The sequence below is a fragment of the Panthera pardus genome, unplaced genomic scaffold, assembly GCF_024362965.1.
Source record: "Panthera pardus isolate Hobbes unplaced genomic scaffold, ASM2436296v1 HiC_scaffold_10, whole genome shotgun sequence".
Taxonomy (NCBI): Eukaryota; Metazoa; Chordata; class Mammalia; order Carnivora; family Felidae; genus Panthera; species Panthera pardus.
Genome location: NW_026526655.1, coordinates 72376746 through 72399202, shown reverse-complemented (window position 1 = coordinate 72399202; position 22457 = coordinate 72376746). Strand labels below are relative to the sequence as shown.

General features: G+C 34.7%; 1 protein-coding gene across 1 annotated transcript in view; it reads right to left on the bottom strand.

Annotated features, from left to right (window-relative positions):
- Positions 1–22457, bottom strand: part of BAZ2B (bromodomain adjacent to zinc finger domain 2B) — a 186122-nt gene that overhangs the window by 132257 nt on the left and 31408 nt on the right. Inside the window, 1 exon segment of the mRNA XM_019457313.2 lies at positions 8369–8512. Coding sequence (XP_019312858.2) covers positions 8369–8510 — 142 coding nt within the window. The 5' untranslated portion in view covers positions 8511–8512.

Genomic DNA, 22457 nt, shown 5'->3' with positions numbered 1-22457 from the left:
ATGCACCCCCATGTTTACAGCAGCACTATCAACAATAGCCAAAGCATGGAAAGAGCCCAAATATCCATCGATGCATGAATGGATAAAGATGTGGTATATATATATACAATGGAGTATGACTCGGCAATCAAAAAGAATGAAATCTTGCCATTTGCAACAACGTGGATGGAACTGGAGGGGATTATGCTAAGTGAAATTAGTCAGAGAAAGACAAAAATCATATGACTTCACTCATATGAGGACTTTAAGAGACAAAATAGATGAACATAAGGGAAGGGAAACAAAAATAATATAAAAACAGGGAGGGGGACAAAACAGAAGAGACTCATAAATATGGAGAACAAACAGGGTTACAGGAGGGGTTGTGGGAGGGGGGAATGGGCTAAATGGGTAAGGGGCGCTAAGGAATCTACTCCTGAAATCATTATTGCACTATATGCTAACTAATTTGGGTGTAAATTTTAAAAAATAAAAAATAAAATTAAAAAAACTTGAGATGTCAAATTACTGACTTCCAAATAACCCATTGGTGGAAGAAAAATACAAAAGGCAACAAAATATTTTCACTAGAATGATACTGAAAACATCAAAATATGTGGGATACAGTTACAAGTAGTTAACCAAGAAGTTTATAACATTAAATGCATACATAAGAAAAAGAAAAAGGTCTTGAATAAATGACCGAAGCTTTCCTTTTAAGAAGTTACCAAAAAGAAAGAAAGAAAGAAAGAAAGAAAGAAAGAAAGAAAGAAATTACACACACAAAAGAAAAAAAATCAGGAAATAATAAAGGACAGAAATAAATAAAACACAAAAGTGAGAAAAACCAATGAAACCAAAAGCTAGTTTGTCAAAAAGATTAATAAAATTGATAAACCTCTAGTCACAAAGAAAAAAAAGGCACAAATTATTAATATCGATAATGAAAGAGGACATTCAAAGGATAAGTTACTATTTGGAACAACTTTGTGCTCATAAAGTCAATGATTTAGATGAAATGGACAAATTCCTTGAAAGACATCAACAACCAAGGCTCACTAACGAAAAACGATAAGCTGAATATATTCTCTATCAATATGTAAAAAGTTGAACTCATGGCTTAATATCTTCCAACAACAATTAAAACAACAACAAATTTTCCAAGCCCAGATGACTTCCACTGGTGGATTCTACCAAAAATTTAAGGAAGAAATAATACCAATTCGATACAAACTTTTCCCAAAAAACAGGTTTTCAAGAAGGAGGAAGAGGTCAACTATGTAAACTCTGCCAAGAGGCTGAGATGAGAATAGAAAAGTAACAGGTATGGGTTGATGTGTACATAAGAGATGAGAAAAAGGAGAAAGCATATGCAACTTTGACTTTTGAGGAATTTGCCTGTGAAGCAAGGCAGAAAATAGGGCAATGACCAGAAGAATAGTTGAGATGAAAGGAAGGTTTTTGGTATGTGTTTTTTTTTTTTTTTTAGGATGGGAGATACTAACAGCATACTTTTATATTGAGGGACATGATCCAGTAAATACAGAAAAATTAATGATATTGTATAGAAGGAATGAAGTCCTTAAAAGTCTTTTAAACATCTTTTTAAAAAGCAATAGGTATTTGCTATTGTCTGTGATGCTTAAGAGCCATATCTTTTGAGTGAAGCATTTTTTCTATTTTGTTTAATTTACATTGTTGTATGGAATAATATATCAAAAGAAATTTGTAATAAGTACACATGAGCTATTAGATGTTCTGAAGAAAAAAACTGCTGAAATTGGTATTAAGTTCATCTATATATACATCAGGAGTTTATTACACTTCACAGGTTGAGAGATATGGCAGAGGGCCTATCACCAGATGAGCTGACGTGCATAGACAATTGGCTCATTTAACATTAGTTCTAACCTCCTTTCAGTGTACCTTCCTGTGATACAGAAGCTGGGCACCTTAAAACTACATTTACCAGTGTCTCTTGCAGCCAGGATGGATACAGTTTAGATTCTGCCAATCAGATATGTTTGAAAAGAATTAAAACCTGAGTTAATCTGGCACATTAGCAGCACATAATGTGCATGCCTGAGGTGGGTGTACACCTAGGAGGCAACACAGAACAACCTTGGAGGCAGTTATGTCAGTGGTTCCCAAACACTGGATTGCAGCTGAGGTGGTATGATCCATGGAGACATTAGCTGGAACAGTGGTGTCCTGATTGACCCTTAAGCAGGCCAATTCAGTAGTAACGCCCTGAAAGCATGCATGACGACGAGGGAACCAGCTCCTCAATAATTTCATAAGTACCCAATTCCCTATATTAAGTCTCTTTCTGCTGAAAACAGCTTTAGTGTTATCATGAGCTGAACTGGCTGAAATATCAACCAACAACCCCAACCGGTGACCATTTCAAAACCAAAAAGCCAATTCAGTCTATCACAACTGGTCTGCTATCTGATTACCAAGGACTCTTCAAAGTAATACTGAAGGAAAGGAAAATGAAATCCTTAAAAAATGTATGTATAACCTTGAAGGTTAAAGAGGAGTTCTTAAACTAGGATAACCATAAATAAAAATATTGAGAAATCTGACTACATTAAAATTGGAAGTTCTATTAATCAAAAGACAATTTGGAATAAAAAAAGACACACCACAGACTGGGTAAAGATAGGTCCCACAAATATAACTAACAAAAGGACCAGCATCCAAAATATAAAATACTCCTAAATCTATAGGAAAAAGATACACAATCTGATGGAAAAATGTACCAAAGTCCTAAATAATCACTTCAAGAAAGAAGATCCAAAAGGCTAAAAACATAAAAAGGTACCTCAGTGAGACATTTCATATTCATCACTGACAAAAATCAAAAAGGCTGACAATGGGAAGTGTTAGCATGGATGACAAGCCTCAGGATTCTAATACACAGTTGGTGGAAAAAGAAATTAGTACTACTGGTAAAGTTGGAAGACATTTTCAGAAATGTATGCTTCTATACACTGGGATCCTTGTTTATTGGTCCTAGCATTGTAATTAGCAAAAGTTGGAAACAACTCAAATGTCCACCAACAGGAATATGGATGTATATTCTATTAAGTGCAACATGCAAACAAAAAGATAACTGAGCCTTTTCTCTTTTAAAACTTATTCCTCCTCCACATTTCTCATTACCTCACTCCTGACCCAGTTACTCGAGTCATGTCCGGGCTTCTCTCTCTCTCTAAACATTGCCTTGCCAAATTTGAATAGTCATTATGTCCCATATGTCCCTTCTTCTCTAACTCCTTAATTTGAGCCCATATAATTTCTCACCCAGATAAATATAACTAACTCCTAAAGGTCTTCTTTGCCTCTAGTCTCATTCCCACTGCAAACTGATGTTCAAATGTTGCTAAAGCTTTCATTTTCAAAGCCATGTGATGATAAAACCCTTCTACTTGGATGAAGTATGAATAAAAATAATGGTTATAATTTACTAGGCACCCACTGTATGTCAGGCATTATCTCATTTATCCCTATAAGGCTGCAAAATGGGTGATGTTATATCTATTCTATAGATGAGGCAACTAAAGCTTGAAAGGAGTAAAATGGGGCCCCTGGGTGGCTCAGTCAGATGAATGTCTAACTCTTACTTTCAACTTGGGTTATGATTCCAGGATCATGGGATCAAGCCCCACATCAGGCTCCCTGCTGAGCATGGAGCCTGCTTGATATTCTCATTCTCCCTCTCTCTGCCTCTCTCCTCCCTCACATATGTTCTCTCTCCTTAAAAAAAATAAAAAGATAAGTTAATTACCCAAATTCACACAGTTAATAAGTGAACAAGCCAAGATTCAATTTCAAGTTATTTCGATTGCAAAATCTTTGCTTTTAATCATGACTCTGCCTAAATTCCTAAGCATCGCACATGAAGTTCTAAATGATCTGACAGTAGCCTATTCCCCAGCTTGACTTCCTGTCCCTCTTGCTTCCATTTCACCATGGTAGATATTGCCTATCCCTTACTAGTAACCTCTATTTTCTTCAGCAAAGCAGTATCCTCAGCTAAAAACTTGTTTTCCTGACCTTCCGGAAGCTGAGGTTATGATTCAGAGGAAAGAGATACAAGTGGAAATCTCTGGATGGGGTTTCTGGGAAAGCTCTTTAACAGGGGCCAAAGCAAGCTAGTATGCAACTTTTGCTGCACCCTCACCCCATCTTCTTCCTTCCTAGAAAATTATGCTGTACAGAAATCAGCTCTCTTACAGCCATGGGATATACATGTGAGCATGAAAGCCCCATACTCTAAAAGACAGAATATAAAATTAGAAGCCCAAGTCTGTGATGGCATTACCCACTCCAGGACTGCCTTTCTATGGGCTTGCATGTTTAATTGCCATGTTTTCCTACTCACAGTTAAGCACTGTCATAACTGACATATACCCTAAGTTCAGGTATTTATTGGTCGACTTGCAATTTCCTCGATATATTATGATTTGGTACACTTCTGTAGAGGGAGGTGGCCTGCAAGTAAGACACATATATAAACCAGTCTTTAATTTCTAAAGGAAAAGTAATACTCTGGCTTAAGCCAGAGAATTTTTAAACCATTTATTTGTTTTGTGTATTCAGCATTTTTATAAGCTTTTGTTTAAAGCTTCTACCCTTAAAAATGGGTTGAAATTCAGCAACTATTACTGAAATTTCTCAAAGTTTTACCTTTGTGTTAGGTCAATGACCACAAATCTCAAACAAATTTGATAAAGTTTAATTGTGAAACTATTCTCTTAGCTTTTACTCAGAGTCAATATGTGGAATAATCTGAGTATCTGTGAAATTGGTATGTAGGTACTATTTGGTTTTTTTATACAAAAGTTCTGGTGACATATTCCACATACCACTCAGGGCTAGAAAAAAAGGTTTATTTTTCTTCTGAAGAACTGATATACTTACTAACAGTGGTGTATGAGTCATGTAACACATTATGTATTCCTTTTATTCTTAGCGACTAGTTTGGTAAGTTTTTTGGTCCAATATCAGTGGCTTTGTTTGGCTAACACCTTTTTACCTTTTAGAGCCTATTCTTTGATATTTTAGGTATTTTGTGTTTGCTTATTGTGCCAATACATTTATTGAAAGCTGTTTCAAATTATTTTTTAGAAATAGGTAAGTTCTTTTTTAAAAATTATAACTTAAAGGAAAAAGAAATATTACTCTTCTGATATGACCAACAAAAACCCATATGCAGATACCCTTAGATTAATCAATAATTATTGCGATGTTGTTTTCTATCATAGTTACTGTAATAAAATTGAAGGTGTGTTGTGAGAGGCAATCCTCCCAGGTTTCTGCATATTATTGCTGGGTATGCCAAGAATGCAAAGCCTTGACTGCTCTGTAAGCAGACCATTTCTCAGGATTGCATTTGCAGGGAGCAACCCTGAAGGATGAAGCAGCATCTTCTTCAAGACAGAGCAGGTTTGCTTTCATTTAATATGAAAGCATTGGATTCCTCAAGTTTGGTATTCCTCAGCTGCAACACAAACACACTTATAAGATTTATAAGATTCAACTGGGCCATTGTGTTGCCTCTTTAGGACTTGGGAGGCATGGGGAGCCAAGGCCAACATGATACTCATGCTATTTGCTGCGAAAGAAATAAAATGTCTGACCCAGGAGTCTCATGTCTTCTGCCAGCATGCACAATAGGGACAGGCTAACTTGGAGGTGGGTTTAGTCCCAACCCCCAACAAGGTATTCACTCAAAAAAATTAGTTGATCATTCAAAGTTTGAAAGCAGGTTTGAATTACATCCTTTGTAACTCAGAGGAATTCCTACAGACATACCATTAATGAAGATGATGGAGAAAGGCCAATTAAAATAACTGTTTAAATCAACAGAATGTCCTCAAAGGATCCATTAAAGAACTGGTGAGGCTTTGACATTTTAAAGATGAAAATGGTTTTGTTGTCGCTATACATCAAATAAATTGAGGAGATTCAAGTTGTTTAAGACAAAGAGTCTAGATTCATTAACATTCTATGATCTTGTTATAAATGAAGAGAGTTATCAGAATGAATGGGCCAAAAACAATGAATCAAATAAGGGAAGATAGGAAAATATGATAAATAGAGCTATGCAGGACAACTGAGCATTCTCTTATGCAACCCATCGGTTGTAAGTTAATATAAGGCTTTACTTTAAACATAAACCACAACACTGTGAAAGCTAAAAACAAAAAAGCATTTTCTTAGAAACTGAAAAAACTCATGTTGCACATACTGAAAGTATGATATGTTAATAACTAATATATGTCTGAATAAACATAGAAGTAAAATATGCTTTCATTCAATATAAGCAACTCACCATAAAAATTCTACAACTTTCAAGTTGGTAAATAAATGATAAAAATGATTTTTTTTTCTAGACAACAAAATTTCTGACGTAGAAAATGAAAAAAATTCATGCTGCATATACGGAAAGTATAATGTGTTAATAACGAATATGTTTCTGAATAAATATAGAAATAAAATATGCCTTCATTCAACATAAGCAACTCAACATAAAAAGTCTATGACACTTTCAAGTTGGCAAATAAATGTAAAAAGTGAATTCTTTCCTAGATAAGGGAATTTCTGATGTTACTTTGCAACTCAGCATACCCCACCCCTTTTGCAACTCTCAACCACCACTAACAAAAAATAGTGCCCAACATGTTGTAAGTGTCCAAAGTTATAAGCAGTTTAAGTGTCACTAATTCAGAAAACTAAGAAATTGGTAACAGCAAAGTGTCCAGAAAACTCATAGCCCTGTACTCAAGAATTGAAACCTTCAACATTAAAAAAAAAAAAAAAAAAAAATCTCTAGAAACACTATATAAAGACTAATACAAAGTAAGACAAGCAGATTGGAAGATACACTGAAATGAGCCGACAACAAAGGAAATAAAAAGAATTATAAAGCGCAGGAAAGAATAATTACAAAAGTACAACTGTGTACAATCATTTAGACAAACTAAGATAAAATGCCAATCACAGCATCACTATTTTTGAACACAGCATATTGTCAAAGGCATTCATCATTTTATATATAAGGGAAGTGTGCATGAAGTTGTGAACTGACTCAACCAAGAATGTACAGGATGCAGGATAGGGATTTCATTTATTATTTTTATTTTTTTTTTATTTAAAAAAAATTTAACGTTTATTTATTATTGAGAGATAGAGACACACAGAGCGTGAGCAGGGGAGGGGTAGAGAGAGGGGGAAACACACAATCCGAAGTAGGCTCCAGGCTCCGAGCCGTTAGCACAGAGCCCGATGTGGGGCTCGAACTCACAAACTGCGAGATCATGACCCAAGCCGAAGTCGGTCGCTCAACCAACTGAGCCACCCAGGCGCCCCTCATTTATTATTTTTAAATAAAAGGCTATTTTATCTTACTTATTTTGTAATCCCTAAGAAAATTCTAGAAAATTGTTCTGATAAATCAATGACAAAATGACATCCTTCTTATCATTCCATTGATTAAAAGAAATCAAAATAATTGAATAAGTATATATTTGACAATTTACTAAGGTATTTTGTTAGCAAACATTCCATATTTATCCAAAATTATAAATCTAATTTTGAAAAAGATATCATTTAGTTCTTTGGCTTATAAACATATGAAATAATCTATATGATAAAAAAATATTTAACTTTAAAACCTTCCTAGTGATAAAGGAATGAGTTAACCCTTTAGCATTTTCCTTTTTTTCTTTTAAAAAAAAAGGAGGTATTCTACCAAATCTGCGTTTGGGCAAAGAATGATTTTGGTCAGTAATTAAAAACACCTTCTATAAAATTAATCAAAATTTATGATATTTTCACTTCTGAAATCGAATTTTTATTATTGTCTTTTTAGCAGTCTGAACTTTGTTCATGTTTAAGAGAAACTTGTCATGCTGTTAATTTTTAGACTATTTTCCATCGAGTAGATGATCTCCTTTAGTACACATCATGAACTGGTGTAGTCGGGAGTTTGGTGAAAGATATTTCAAATAGCAGAAGCAAATTTAGAACAAAAGGTCCATGGCATTGGTACCTAATCTTACCACCAAGGACTCCTTTGTATTTCTTTCACTTCTTCATGGGTTTATTGTTTAAAAATATTTTGCATGTACTCATTTATTAATTGAAATGGTCAAATTAAGACAAGATGAAGAGAGCTTCTCATAAGCATGTAAAGCATGAAAGATCCAGCATGACACCTCAGTATGCTGGCAAAATCCAGGAAAAGCAGAAACCTAGTTATTGTTCAACAGGTCAAGAGAGATGATGAAAACATTTTACTCAGAGTTCAGTAAAACACTATGAATGCAAATTAATAAATGGAAGGTATTCTAAAACTGAGTCAATAAAGGGTATTCACCACATGGGTTGATTGTAGAGCTCAGGGAAGCAGCTCCCGTGGAAAGGCCGCCTTTTGAAACTGATGAAGCCACAGAAGGTACTGAAGATGAAGGTGTAGTAGAGGAGGCTGTTGAGGATGGTAACCGTTCTCCAGACTCCATATCTATGAGAGGGAGAAAAACATTAATTCTCAGTATCTGATGGTGGCATTATTCAAAGAACTAAACATATTTAAATAATTCAAACATTTAGGCATATTTTTTAAAATATGAAAGTGTTTCAAAATACATGTTCTTCAGAAAGATAAAATATGGAATACATAAAAACAAAATAAGTATAATTTAAAACACCAATTTATGAAATAAGTTTAATGTTTAGTATACCAAATCCTCTTTTAATAGACTTGCAGAGTTTCCTTATAGCAAAAAAAAAAAAAACATTAACAGTGGTTTGCATATATCTTCATACAAATGTGTTGCCACAATCTTAGAAAAATTAACATATTAACTTCTTATTCTTCCTAAATCACCTCATCGTCTATTCACTTACAACATAACACCCATATTATCTTAACGAATCAAGAAAATAACACCAGATTTATTTTTTGTGTGTGTGTTTTTAAATTTTACTTTAGAGGGAGAGGAAGAGCATGCACGAGTGGGTGAGAAGGGCAGAGAGAGAGAGAGAGAGAGAGAGAGAGAGAGAGAATCCCAAGCAGGCTCCATACTCAGCATGGAGCCTGATGTGGGACTTGATCCGGAAACCCTGGGATCATGACCTGAGATAAAACCAAGTCGGATGCTCAACCAACTGAGCCACCAAGGTGCCCCCAAAATAACACCACATTTGAATGCGTTGTAACCCTGTCTTCCAAACCCAAGTCTTGTAAGTCTTAAACATCCAAGAATCTGACTTGGTAATCCCCAACAGAGCAAGCACTCCTCCCTCACCAAAAAGATAAATCCATTTTACAGTTTTTAATCATGTCAAGTATGAACTACAATTAAAATGGCCTTAATATGACCCATTTATAATAACTGAGCCATTTATATGTATTTATACTTATTTGCTTAGCTATTTCAGGTGTAATCTTACATTGGTCTTACTGTAACAGTTAATGCTGATATTAAAAATTTAGAGTAGAAATGGGTGGAGGGGGATCAAAAAGTACAAACTTTCAGTTAAAATAAGTAAGTCATAGGATATAATGTACACCATGGTGACTGTTGTTAGTAACACTGTTTTGTTTGAAAGTTGCTAAGAAAGTAGATCTTAAAAGTTCTCATCACAAAAGAAATTTGTAACTGTGTGGTGATGAATGTTAAGTATGCTTATCATGATGATCCTTTTGCAATACATACAAATATTATGCAATACATACAAATATTTGCAATACATACAAATTATCAAATCATTATGTTGTATATGTGAAACGAATATAAAATGTTATATGTCAATTATACCCCAATATTTTTTTAAAAATATAGAATATTAAAATGGTTATTTTAATACTTTCTGCATACAGTGATCCTACAAGGAAGCTAGAAAATCATGACCTTCACAACTGCTTTAATAAGTACACAATTTACAGGAAGAAACAAAATAAAGACACTGCTCACTTAAAACTGAATTTACAATCCACCACAAACTTTCACTATGGAAATAATCTAACCATAAAAAAAAGATTTCTGCATGGAATTCTACAGGCAATTCAAATAAAAACAGTTTGTTTTAAAAATACTGTCCAATTAAAATAATGCAGAGTTAATGTTTAAATGTTGATTTCATCCATATGGTATCTAGATGATTTTTCTCTTAAGATGAATACATATAGGAAAGATTATCATCTCTGGTTGACACATAGCATCATTAGTAACAAGTTCAATAAGTTTTCCAATCATACACAATTCAAAACCTTCTGTTCATATTCTGGTATTGCTGTTAATCACCTTATAGATGATAATGCCATAATGAGTATGTTCATATTCTTAAATAACTTCTCTTTCTTTTTTTCAGCATTCATCATGGAAAGGCATAGCTGGTACCAATGGTTACATGAAACTAATGCTTACAGGGCAGGTTTTGGGTCATCAAGCAGTCACCAACGAACTTTGAAACATGAGGCTGGTTTGAGCCGAGGACCCTACTGACATCTTTCACTACAAATTATTTTCACCAACAAGTCTCGTTTTACTAAATGCAAAAAATAGGAATCCTTTACCTAGAGTTTATAGAAAAAGGCTATTTAAAAAAAATTATAGCTGGTAACTTCACTGTGCCTAAATGCATTTAAAAAAATGGAAAGTTGTTTTTTTTTTAATTTGCTTTTGTACTATATAATTTGGTGATATAACATAGATAAGCACTTTAGTTGAGTATCTGGCATAAAAGAATTCAATAAATAATAGTTGTTACTTTTTTTAGGATAATAAATTATAAGCTCTAGGTGTATTTCTTTCTGTTGCTGTAACTTGATTTGGGACTAAAGCAAGTAAAATCCAGAAAGTCAAACAAGCAGTCTCTACATATTGCTTATTGGAGATCATTTTTCCTGGAAATATTTATTAAAATTAAAAATATACATATACTTGGATCTTACAATCTATTTTTGAGAATCTATTCTGTAGTAATAAAATACTAGTAGATTCTTTATTATAACATAGTTTAAAAATAAAATTTAAACCTGGCAATAAGAAAGAGTGGAACTACAGCTGGTAGTTACAGGTCTTTAGAACTACTCAGAGAAGAAGCCTTAAAATACATGTGCACGGAGGGATACTAATAGCAGTAGAAAGTCTGGAAAAAGCAGGAGAGAGCAGAGAAAGGAGGAGAAAGTCTGAGGAGAAACAAGATATTGGCATAGTCTCCAAGTATCTGCTCCAAAGTTTTTACTAATTACAGATGGCAAAAAATTAACTTCACAGTGGAGAAACTATACAACTTGTAATAAAATATCATGTGCCCTCTGATGCCCTTAGAGGCACATACCACCTCTGTGGCATTCTTCCTGACAACACATAACCTCAGTCGAATCATGAGAAAACATCAGACAAACCAAAACTGACTAGTGTTCACCAAGTGTCCAGCTCATGAAAGTAAAGGAAAGACGAAAGAACAGCCAAAGGTTAAAGACTTAAAGTAGATACAGTTAAATGTGATGTTGGATCCTAGGCTGAAATTTGGAACAGAAAAAGAACATTAATGGAAAAGCTAGTGAAATCCTTAAAAAGTCTATAGTTCAGTTAATAGTGCTGTACCAGTGTTAATTTTCTGATTTTTATAATTTTGATAACTGTACTATGGTTATATAAATTATGAAAATTAGGGGGAAAATATATATGTGGGTAAAATATATACATGTGGGTAAAAAATATATATGAATGCTCTGTATTTGTTTTTTAACTGTTTTTAAGTCTAAGATTATTTCTAAATGAAAAGTAAAGAAAAACAAAAAACAGTCTGGCACATAGTAGGCACTCAAAAAAATACATATGGGTTGGGGTTGAGGAATATAAATCTAAACACTGAAGAAATGAAGACACTGATTACATTGGGATTACAGCATTACGTCAACAAGACATTTGATAACAGACACTATTTGAGTTCAAAAACAGTATCTGGAGCTTATCAGCTGTGACCTTGTACCAATTATATAACTTCAGTGAACTTTCAATTCCCTCATGAGTAATATGATGATGATATAATTAGGATTAACTGAGATAATGCATGTAAAGTGCTGAATACCTACCATTTAATAATTATTAGCTATTGTTTTTAATAAGTGAATATCTGTGTATATAATTACCCATGTGTATATGTGGCAGTAAAAGAAACCTTAAGGTATTTTAGACTATTCATTTCAAGTAAATATTTCAGAGTCATATTTATTTTAAGGTTATATGTATGTTTAGCATGTTATTACATTTTTTAGCCAGATAAATTTTGTGTTAAGAATTAAAAAAAAAAGAATTTAAAATAAATGTCTTGCAATTGTATAAGTATGAATGGTGAAGTGTTTTGCCTTAAAACTTTCAAACTAAAGTGGAACACAAATATATGTGAAAATGAATACATTCATTTTCAGTTGAAAAAATATAATTATGATTACACTAAATTGTTATTCATTATTTAAGCATATTACACAAAAATGGTACAAACCCATCTCTTCAAATCATTTAAGAAAAATATATTCAGAGGCTCCTGGGGGCTCAGTGGGTTGAGTGTCCAACTCTTGATTTCAGCTTGGGTCATGATCCCAGGGTCTTGGGATTGAGCCCTGCCTCGGGCTCCATGCTTAGCATGGAGCCTGTTTAAGATTCTCTCTCTCTCTCAACCTGTGCTCCCCTCCCCATGCTCTCTCTCTAAATAAAAAAAAATAATAATAATTTAAATAAAAGAAAAATATATTCATTAAAATAAAAATGGTTAAGGTGTCCCAGAAGCATCTATTTTCAGATTTCTATTAGGGCCAGAGCATCCAGATCTGATACTGGCAATCCTATAACAGCCTCTCATTCTGACTCTATGTGTTAAGGATACCACCTTCATCTCAGGTTCAAACCACTACCAACAAACTTCTCTGTGACCAAAAATAGCCCAAATACCGTACGATCAAAATGAAGGGGCTATATAATAATATGACTCTGCCATCGCACACACTCAGCTATGGAAGAATATCAATTAGTAGGTGCATCTTCTAGCTTAAGGCCATTTATGAATATACTTTTTAATGTATAACTTCAGAATTCTTTATTTGCAAAGTTAATAACCAAGGTAAGGTAAAGATTACTACAACTGAAAATTAACATAAAATACTACAGTAAAAAATAAATTTGTTGATGTGAACAATGGAAGAAAAACGTGCAGAAGGTGATGAAGAGATTATAAAAGATTTGATTTATTACATATCTTTCCCGTAGTCTAAAGCACTAGCTCTCAACCAGGAGTGACTTCATAATGCCCTCTTTGGCCGCTAGGAAACATTTGGCAAAGTCTGGAGACACTTTTGATGGCCACATCTGAGAGCATGCTACTGACAGTGCAGAGATAGAGTCTAGGGATGTTGCTCAACTCCTACAATGCAAAGGACATCCCCTCCACAGAGAATTAGCTGGCCCAAAATGTTAGCAGTGCTAAGGCTGAGAAATCCTGATCTAAAGTATCAAAAATTGTATAACTTGGAATTCAATTAACTAAGACTTTCTGTGAAGTAGTAATTATACGTAATTGTTATAAGATGATTCAAGCTGATTTAACATTATATTCAACTAGGTTTTGTGCCAAACTCTGGTCTATATTTTACATTTTGTCCTAATTGTTTAAAACTGATAATGTAGGATATGTAATTAACAGATATCAGAATATTTGGTCATCCTAGATAACATGAATTTACTATATTTTATTAAGATGATATTTACTAGGGTGCCAGGGTGGTGGCTCAGGCAGTTAAATATCTGACTCTTGATTTCATCTCAAGTCACAATCTCATGGTTGTGAGATCAAGCCCCGAGTCAGACTCCATGGTGATAGTGCAGAGCCTGCTTGGGATTCTCTTCTCCTCTCTCTGCCCCTCCCCACTTCTCTTTCTCTCTCAAAATAAATAAACTTAAAAAAAATGTGACATTTACCAGTAACAATTCTGAGAATAGACAAAAATCAAAATTACTACAAACAAATTCCTCCCTGAATGATGATTTTCTATGCTTCAGAAAGATTCAATGATCGCTTGTTACTGATAATACTGTTCAAATTCAGGCATATCAAACTTCCCTTTTGTGTAACCTGAGTTTATGAACACTGACAGCTGCTAGGCATAAACCTGAACAGGTGCTAATAGGGAAGGGCAAGACATGTTGGCTAAGAAATGCAAACGTGATCAGCTGCCTCTTGTTCCAGCTACGCAATTCTTTAGTACTGAAAGCATAGGGATAGAAGAGACTGAATATTCAGATAGTAAACATAAAAACAGATGTAGGTTTTCTCCGGAGAGGTGTTCTGCCTTTATTGTTGCCAAAAACACCAAAAGTTCTCTGTGAGAACTCAAAACACATAAGTAGATTTGGCGAAAGTTTACTTCTCAATGCATTATAAACTCGAGTGAAACACAATCATCAAGAATAGTATCAGGAGGAAGTCGCTATGCTGCTTCTTTAGGTTTAGTAGAACCACTAACTGTAGATTTACACGTCCATCATTTTCTAAAAGTTTTGAAAAAGGATTTCATATAACTCTTTTATTTACTTATTTTTTTGAAAGAGAGAGAAAGAGACAGAGCACACGCACAAGTGGGAGAGAGGCAGAGGGAGACAGAATCCTAAGCAGGCTCCAAGCCCAGTGCAGAGCCTGACAGCGGCCTCGATCTCAGGACTGCGAGATCATGACCTGAGCCAAAATCAAGAGTCAGACGCTCAAATGACTGAGCCATCCGGAAGCCCCTATAACTATTTCTTTATATAACTTCCAGGTAACTGAACACGTAGACAAATAATATTTCAAGATATTAAGTAGCAAAACAAAAACAAAGTCAAGAATACACAAACATTTTTCTGGTAAGAGATTTTGTGAAAGAGGAGATGAGGCAGAAACACCTTATTAGACCTCAAACATTCTCCAAACATAATATGGTTTGAAGGAAAATCATTCTATTTACAAAACTTTTATTTGCCTACATTTAAAAAAATAGTTCTTTTGAGTCATTAAGTATGTATATTGTGATTTAAAAAATGAATACATAAAATGAATCAATTTCTTTTGCTGCTACACACATTTTAACTACCACTGTAAATGTCAAACAGTTATATCCTCAAACAAAAGGGGGCTGGCAATCAGGTGCTCTGTGTCATAACCTGTGATCAGGGCAAGTCCCAGACACCCTAAAGACTAGTTTCCTTACCTGAAAAATGATAGGTTTTAATAAACTAGCCCTCAAGTCCCTATCACAGTTTTATCAAATTGATGGTAAAAAAAAAACAAAACAAATCAAAACGTTCACATTGTGTTAAAATATTTAACAATTTAATTCCACTTTTTCCTTATCCTCCCTTTCACTGGCCTTGGTTCCATCTCCAAACGTGTGTCATGCTAAATTATAAATTTCTAAAATGTAAATTATAAATTTTTAAAGATTTGTTCATCTTATTTGTACCTCAAGAGATTTGATAAGAAAATTATTCAAGAGTGAAGCACTGATTTTCATACTATTCAGTAAATATCTAATCAGAGTATCCTTTTCCATAGAAAGGATTAAGTGTTCCTTTGCAAGGAGTCGTCTGTGAGGAAGAGGTTATCCTAAGATATAAAAGAATATTGTAGAAGATTTGAATAAAATTTAACATGTATAGATCAGCTAAACTATATATAGAGTATATGAATTTGAATATTGACTAGAATTAGAAATTTCTGGGGTGCCTGGGTGGCTCAGCCAGTTAAGCATCGACTTCAGCTCAGACAAGTTCAAGCCCCATGTCAGGCTCTGTGCTGACAGCTCAGAGCCTCAATCCTGTTTCAGATTCTGTGTCTCCCTCTCTCTCTGCCCCTTCCCACTCCCGCTGTATCTCAATCTCCCTCAAAAATAAATAAATGTTAAAAAATTTTAAAACAAATTTCTAACAAGGATACAAAAGTTGGAAGGATAAAAAGAGAGGCAAGATCTAGTTAATTGTTCCTTTCATCTACAAATGCAAGGCGTCCCAAAGCACAAGCAAAAGACCTAAAGCTTTGCTTACCTAGGAAACACAACTACATTAACTCAAATTTCTAAGATATTTCTGGAGAGTAACTGGGGCTGATGAATAAGAGATTGAGAAAAATAAAGCAGGGTAACAAACAGAAGTGTATCCACATACAAAGAAAGAAAGCCGCCAAGTACTACATGTCTGATGAAGTAGAATAAAAACTCCCTTTTAGTGGGGAAAAAGCAGAGCTAACCTAGCGGGAAAAACATACTTCTTAAAGAATAAAATGAGGTTCAGAGTTTGTGAATATCATGCTTTTGTTCTGGTAATCCTAACATTAGGTTTGTCTCTCTATATTATCACTCTCCTGTTCAAAATCTTCAGTTTATCCAAGAAATATATTCACACATATTAATTGTAAATGACTTTTAAGAGCAAAATATTCCATCAATTAGTAATTGTTAAATTACACTACATCATTTTAATAGAATATTATACAGCTATTATAAAAGAATGAGGTAGATCTATACTAGATAATCTAATTAAATGAAAACAGTTAACTGGGAGGAATAGAAATAGAATGATCTCATGTGTGATGAAGAAAAAAAGAGTATATTCTTATGTCTGTATGCTCAAAATACTTCTAAAAAATATGTAAGAAACTAGTAACTATTTACACCTAGGTAAAAGGACTAAGGAATTGGCATCTAGGATAGGTGAATTATTTTTCACCATGTATCTTTTCTACCACCTGAATATTTTTTACTATATGCTAGTATTAATGACAATTAATTTAATAGAAAAAAAAAGATTTCTAAAGATGTGGTATTACTCAAAATTACCTTCCAATATGTTCTACAGTGAGTTCCAATTCGAGATAGTGGTGCATAAGGATCCTTAATCCACCTTCTCCCACAGACATACTAAGTCTACAGCTACCTATGAAACAATTTACTTTCAAAAAAACACCTCAAGTCTGGCTGAGTAATGACTAGATATCAGGCAAACAAGAAAACCACATCAAAGCAGTTAAGAGGCTGGGAAAGTCTTGCTATAAAATCCCACTCCCCGGCATAGAGACTCATCACCAGGAAGGAACTCAAAATCTAAGAAGTTCTCCATGAGGAGCAAAGGGCTCAAGCCCCACATTGGGCACCCCAACTTTTATGACACACACTTGAGAGATGAGCCCCCAAAACAATGAACTCTGAAAAACAACAAGGTTTGCACCCCAAGACCTACAAGACTATAGTGATCCGAGAAACTTCTTTTAAGGGACTCATGCTCAGATTCACCCACCCCAGGACGCAACTCAGAGGCAGCCAATTGTGCCCCGACCTAATGTGAAGAAGGCTCACCTACTTAAGTTAAAGCGTTGGCAAGAGGGAGCAGCATCTAATTTCACACACACATCCAGGAGCCTGCTGGAACGCTCCCCTGGGATGGAGACTAGAAGATGTCATCTTCACGCTTTCCTTTTTGCTGTGCTCCAGACCATCAGTGCCTTTCAGAAGGAAGCTTTTACATACAATTAGTGCCCCAATTTTGAGGGCCACTGCCTAGGGAACACCTCTTGATTGCCTAGCTATGGAGGCCAGGGGAGACTGTCTTCCTGGTCCCACAGACTGTAATCATCATACCCCTCTCTAGAACACCAATTTTTACAACTGCTTTCAAGGGGCACCTGTACATCACTCGGCTCTGCTGGCTAGTGGGGCTTACATTCGTGGGTCCACAGGACTGTTACAAGCAGAGAAAGGTTCTTAACCAGCTACCATCTCCAGGTCACAGCAAGAGGCAACAGACCCACAGACTGATCTTTCTGTGAGGGGGTCTATTAGCTAGTCATCATTAATTTGACTTGAGCGGCAAGCAGCTAATTAAACATACATTGAGGAGCTGTAATCTCTTCCAGATACCTTGGAGGGTGGGTGCTATCTTGGAGTTCACCATGTGTCACACTCCAGAGTGCTAGTGTCTCTTACAGAGGGACTTTACACGCATCTGGTATCCTGGTTTTTATGTCTGGTGCCTGGTTTTTCTAGCTGTCACCCAGGGAACACCTCTTGATTACCTGGCTCTGGTAGTACCTGAAAAGATGTTCAATATCATTTATCATCAGGGTGATGCAAATTAAAACCACAATGAGATAATACCTCACACATGTAAAAATGGCTATTATCAGAAAGATAAGAAATAACAAGTATTGGCAAGGGTATGGAGAAAAAGGAACCCTTGTGCACAGTTGGTGGGAGTATAAATTGGTGCAGTTACTATGGAAAACAGTGTGGAGGTTCCTCAAAAAATTAAAAATATAATGCCCATATGATCCAGTAATTATATTTCTGGGTATTTATCAAAAGAAAACAAAAACACTAACTCAAAAAGATAATATGCAACTCCATGTTCATAGCAACATTATTTACAATAGCCAAGATGGGGAAACAACCTCCAATTGATGTATGGATAAAGAAACTGTGGTATATGCATATAATCGAATATTATTCAGCCATAGAATAGAACGAAATTTTGCTATTTGTGATCATATGAATGCACCTCGAGGGCATTATGCTACATGAAGTAAGTCCCAAAGAGAAAAACAAATGCTATAAGATCTTTCTCATGTGTATAAATCTAAAATAAAAGTTTAGAACTAAAAATAAAAGAAAATCAAGTTCATAGATACAGAGAACAGATTGGTGATTACCAGAGACTGTGGGTGGGGGGGGGCGGTGAGAGAAAAAGGTGAACTGTTTCTGTCTTCTTTTGATTTAAATAACTTGAATTTAAAAATGTTCTGCAGAGTCTTAGGTATCTTTTAAGTGTCTTGGAATATGGCACAAAGAGGAAGGAGAGATTATGGCTCTCGCCCATATGCTACTGGCTTCTGTCAAAAGTCCTCTCATTTATTTTGTATATTGAGATTCCACATGAGATTTTGTTTGAAAAAAAGGATCCTATTGCCTTAAAAAATGTTTGCAAATCACTGGTCTAAAGGATATGTCTCATATCACTCCTTCACAACATGGCCATCTGTCCAATCCTATTTGTTGTGACTTTAAAATCTGAGTCCTCAACCGGAGGTAGGAGGCACTGTCATTCTTGTTTGGTCTTTAAATCCTAATTTCAAGCCATTGCACAATTTGTCCTCAAATTAGATCTCATTCCCCTATGAAGAATACCCACCTAATTTAGCATCCCAAATACCCTGATTCTGGCAGGTTGACTCCATTCACCCATTTGAGGAAGTTGTAAGTGACATAGCTTATTATCTACCTACTATCTTCTTGTCAATATCCCTCTGGATACTCAGTCCTCTCTTTTCTATCTTCATTTGTTTAAAAGAGGAAATCAAAAAGAATAAGAACAAAATAAGGTAACTGTGGAATAGAATGCTTGGCTCAACTGACATTAATATTTAGTAACCTGTCCATTGGAGGTTAGGGGGAACTAAGTGATGGATTTACAACACTGTAATAAAACAATTTCTTCCTCTTAGAAATTTTAAACCTTAATGACTAATCCTTTCCTTCCTTCCTGTTAAAATGGAGGTGGACTTCCTTCATTCCCTTAAACTTATCATCACCTTTTTGCAGTTTTCAAGAACTTTGCTCAATTGATCTTTCCCTCTCTTTTCTATATCTCCCCTCTACTAGATTCTTCTCCATTATCTTCCATCTTTAAAAACAACAAAAACTCTCCTCTGACCACTCATCCCTATTTTGCCATCTCATATTTTATACTCTTACTTTCTTTTTTTTTAAATTCTTTTAACAATTATTTATCATTGAGAGACAGAGAGACACAGAGTTTGAGCAGGGAAGGGTCAGAGAGAGGGGGAGACACAGAATCTGAAGTAGGCTCCAGGCTCTGAGCTATCAGCACAGAGCCCAACGCAGGGCTCGAACCCACGAACTGTGAGATCACGACCTGAGCTGAAGTCGGTTGCCCAACCAACTGAGCCACCCAGGCACCCCTATACTCTTACTTTCAACCAAGACTATTTACAATGAAATTGTCTATATTTATGGCTTCCATTTTTTTTTACCTGCCCTTCATAACTTCACTCACACTAGTCTGGCCCATCATTAGTATGACTTGAGTGCTGGGATCCCGCTGCCAAAACAACACATGTAAGCTAAGCAAAATCTAATTGGGGGAGTCTGTGGCCCTGCAGAAAGAAAGACTATAAAAAGAATACAGAAATCAACCAGGAGATAAAGAGAATTTTATAGTAAAAGTTGACAGCAATCTGACTGGGGTAATGCAAAGAAATCGATGGAAAAATTTGGACAACAGTATCATTAAGGTTGGAGGCCAAGTCATGAGAGAAACCCTGTATGCAAAGCATGGAATTTATGTACCATACAGGGGGATGAGCATGTATGTGTCTATCCTCCTGACACCCGAATGGAGTCCATCGCCTTGTCTTCTCAAGTTTACTTCCACCATAATCTGAAATCAATTTACATTTTTCCATCTCCACAGTATCACCCTGATCCATGTCACTAATAGTTTTCCTCTAGAAACAAGCTTGTCCCAATACCCTAATCATTCCTGCTAAAATCCATTCTTCACAGAGTATGGCACTTCCTTGCTTAAAGTAGTCAATAACATTGCAGTTATATTTAAGATAAAGTATAAAATCATTGACAGGCTCCACAAAGTTCCTCCGTCTATCCCTTTAGCCTCATACATAGTATATGCTCAGTATTTTTTGGCTGAATGAGCTAAATATAAAACATGAGGGGAAATTATAGAGACGTTTTTCATAGTCACCACTGTTTTCTTTGACGTTCTTATCATTAAACTCTAATAAAACTTAGTTAAGTGAAAAACTAGTTTGAAGTGAAAAAAAATAGGATGAGGAAGATATTTAAATGCTGACCCTGTTATTACCCTTTTAAATTTTTGTTTATATATTTAGTAATCTGGAAAGGAATTAAAAATACATTCACCAAATTTTTAGTAAAACAATTTTAGTGAAATCACTTAATTTTATTGTAGGCAAAATAAAATTGATAACAGATATATTGTAAAACACACCGTTCAAAAGGAATAGGTTCAAAGTTGTATAAACAACCAAAAGTACCACAAATAAAAGATTGAAAAAAACCACTAAAAAGAAACAGAGCAAAAAAATATAATAATAATAATGAAGTGGTCAGATTACATAGCAAGTAAGTTACCTTAAAACTGAACATCAGGGTGGGAAAACTTGAGACAATTTATTAAATACATTTCTACTATTACTGACAGTATCATCACCACTTATAATCCTATTATAACTCCACCATCATCGTATTAGTTCTTGAGAGCCCAGTATTTATATTAGGCACTATGTTAATAAGTATTTTCTCTTTGGAGTACTCTCCAAATGTATTATTGTCATCATTAACAATAATTTTCAGATGAGGAAACACAGGCATAGAAAAATTAAGTAACGTGCCATTGGCAAAGGTGTTAAGTGTCAGAGACAAAAGTCTGACCTCACTCTTGGTATTTAAGACATTTCATTATGATCTGAACTAATAAGGAACAGGTTAAGTTGTGGACACTATATTTTTTATACTTTAAGAAATAAATGTGACAAAAAATAAATTTTATTTTAAAAATGAAAAAAAAAAAAAGTTTTAGGTCCAAAATAAGAAGACTAAAGAATGAAAATTGTAGTCTTAAAAACTACTGGTTTAGAAAAAGCATGTAAGGGCACCTGGCTGGCTCAGTCAGAAGAGCCTGTAAGTTTTGATTGTGGGGTTGTGAGTTCAAACATCATGTTGGGCATAGAGATTGCTAAAAAAAAAAAAATACATTAGAAACACACTTAAAAGTAAAGAAAGAATGAAATAAAAAGGAAAAAAAAGAATCTAAAAAAGTCTCTGATTCAGCCTTTTTCTTTTCCCTCCTAAATATCTATAAAACCCAGAAAAAGAAAATGTAATAGCATAAAAAAAATTAAGAGGGTTGATGACCTATCAAAATCTGGAAAGAATTTCTATACTGCAACAAAATAAAATGAAGAGATAAGTAAACAAATATTTAGTAAAGTATATACTACATAATCATTAAAAATCTTATTTTCTAATACTATTTAACACAAGAAAACATTCATGGTATAATGCTAAGTGAAAAGAGCAATATATATAACATAAAGTATGATCTAATTTTGTTTAAAAAAAGTACAGAGGTACTTGGTGGCTTAGTTGGTGAAGTGCATGACTCTTGATTTCAGCTCAGGTCATGATCTCACAGTCTGTGTGATTGAGTCCTATGTTGGGCTTCATGCTGACAGCACAGAGCCTGCTTAAGATTGTCTCTCTCCCTCTCTCTATGCCCCTCCCCTGCTCACACGTTCTCTCTCTCAAAAATAAATAAACTTTAAAAAAGTACAGATATATAAGTATAAATAAAATTTTTTAAAAGAATGAAAGGACA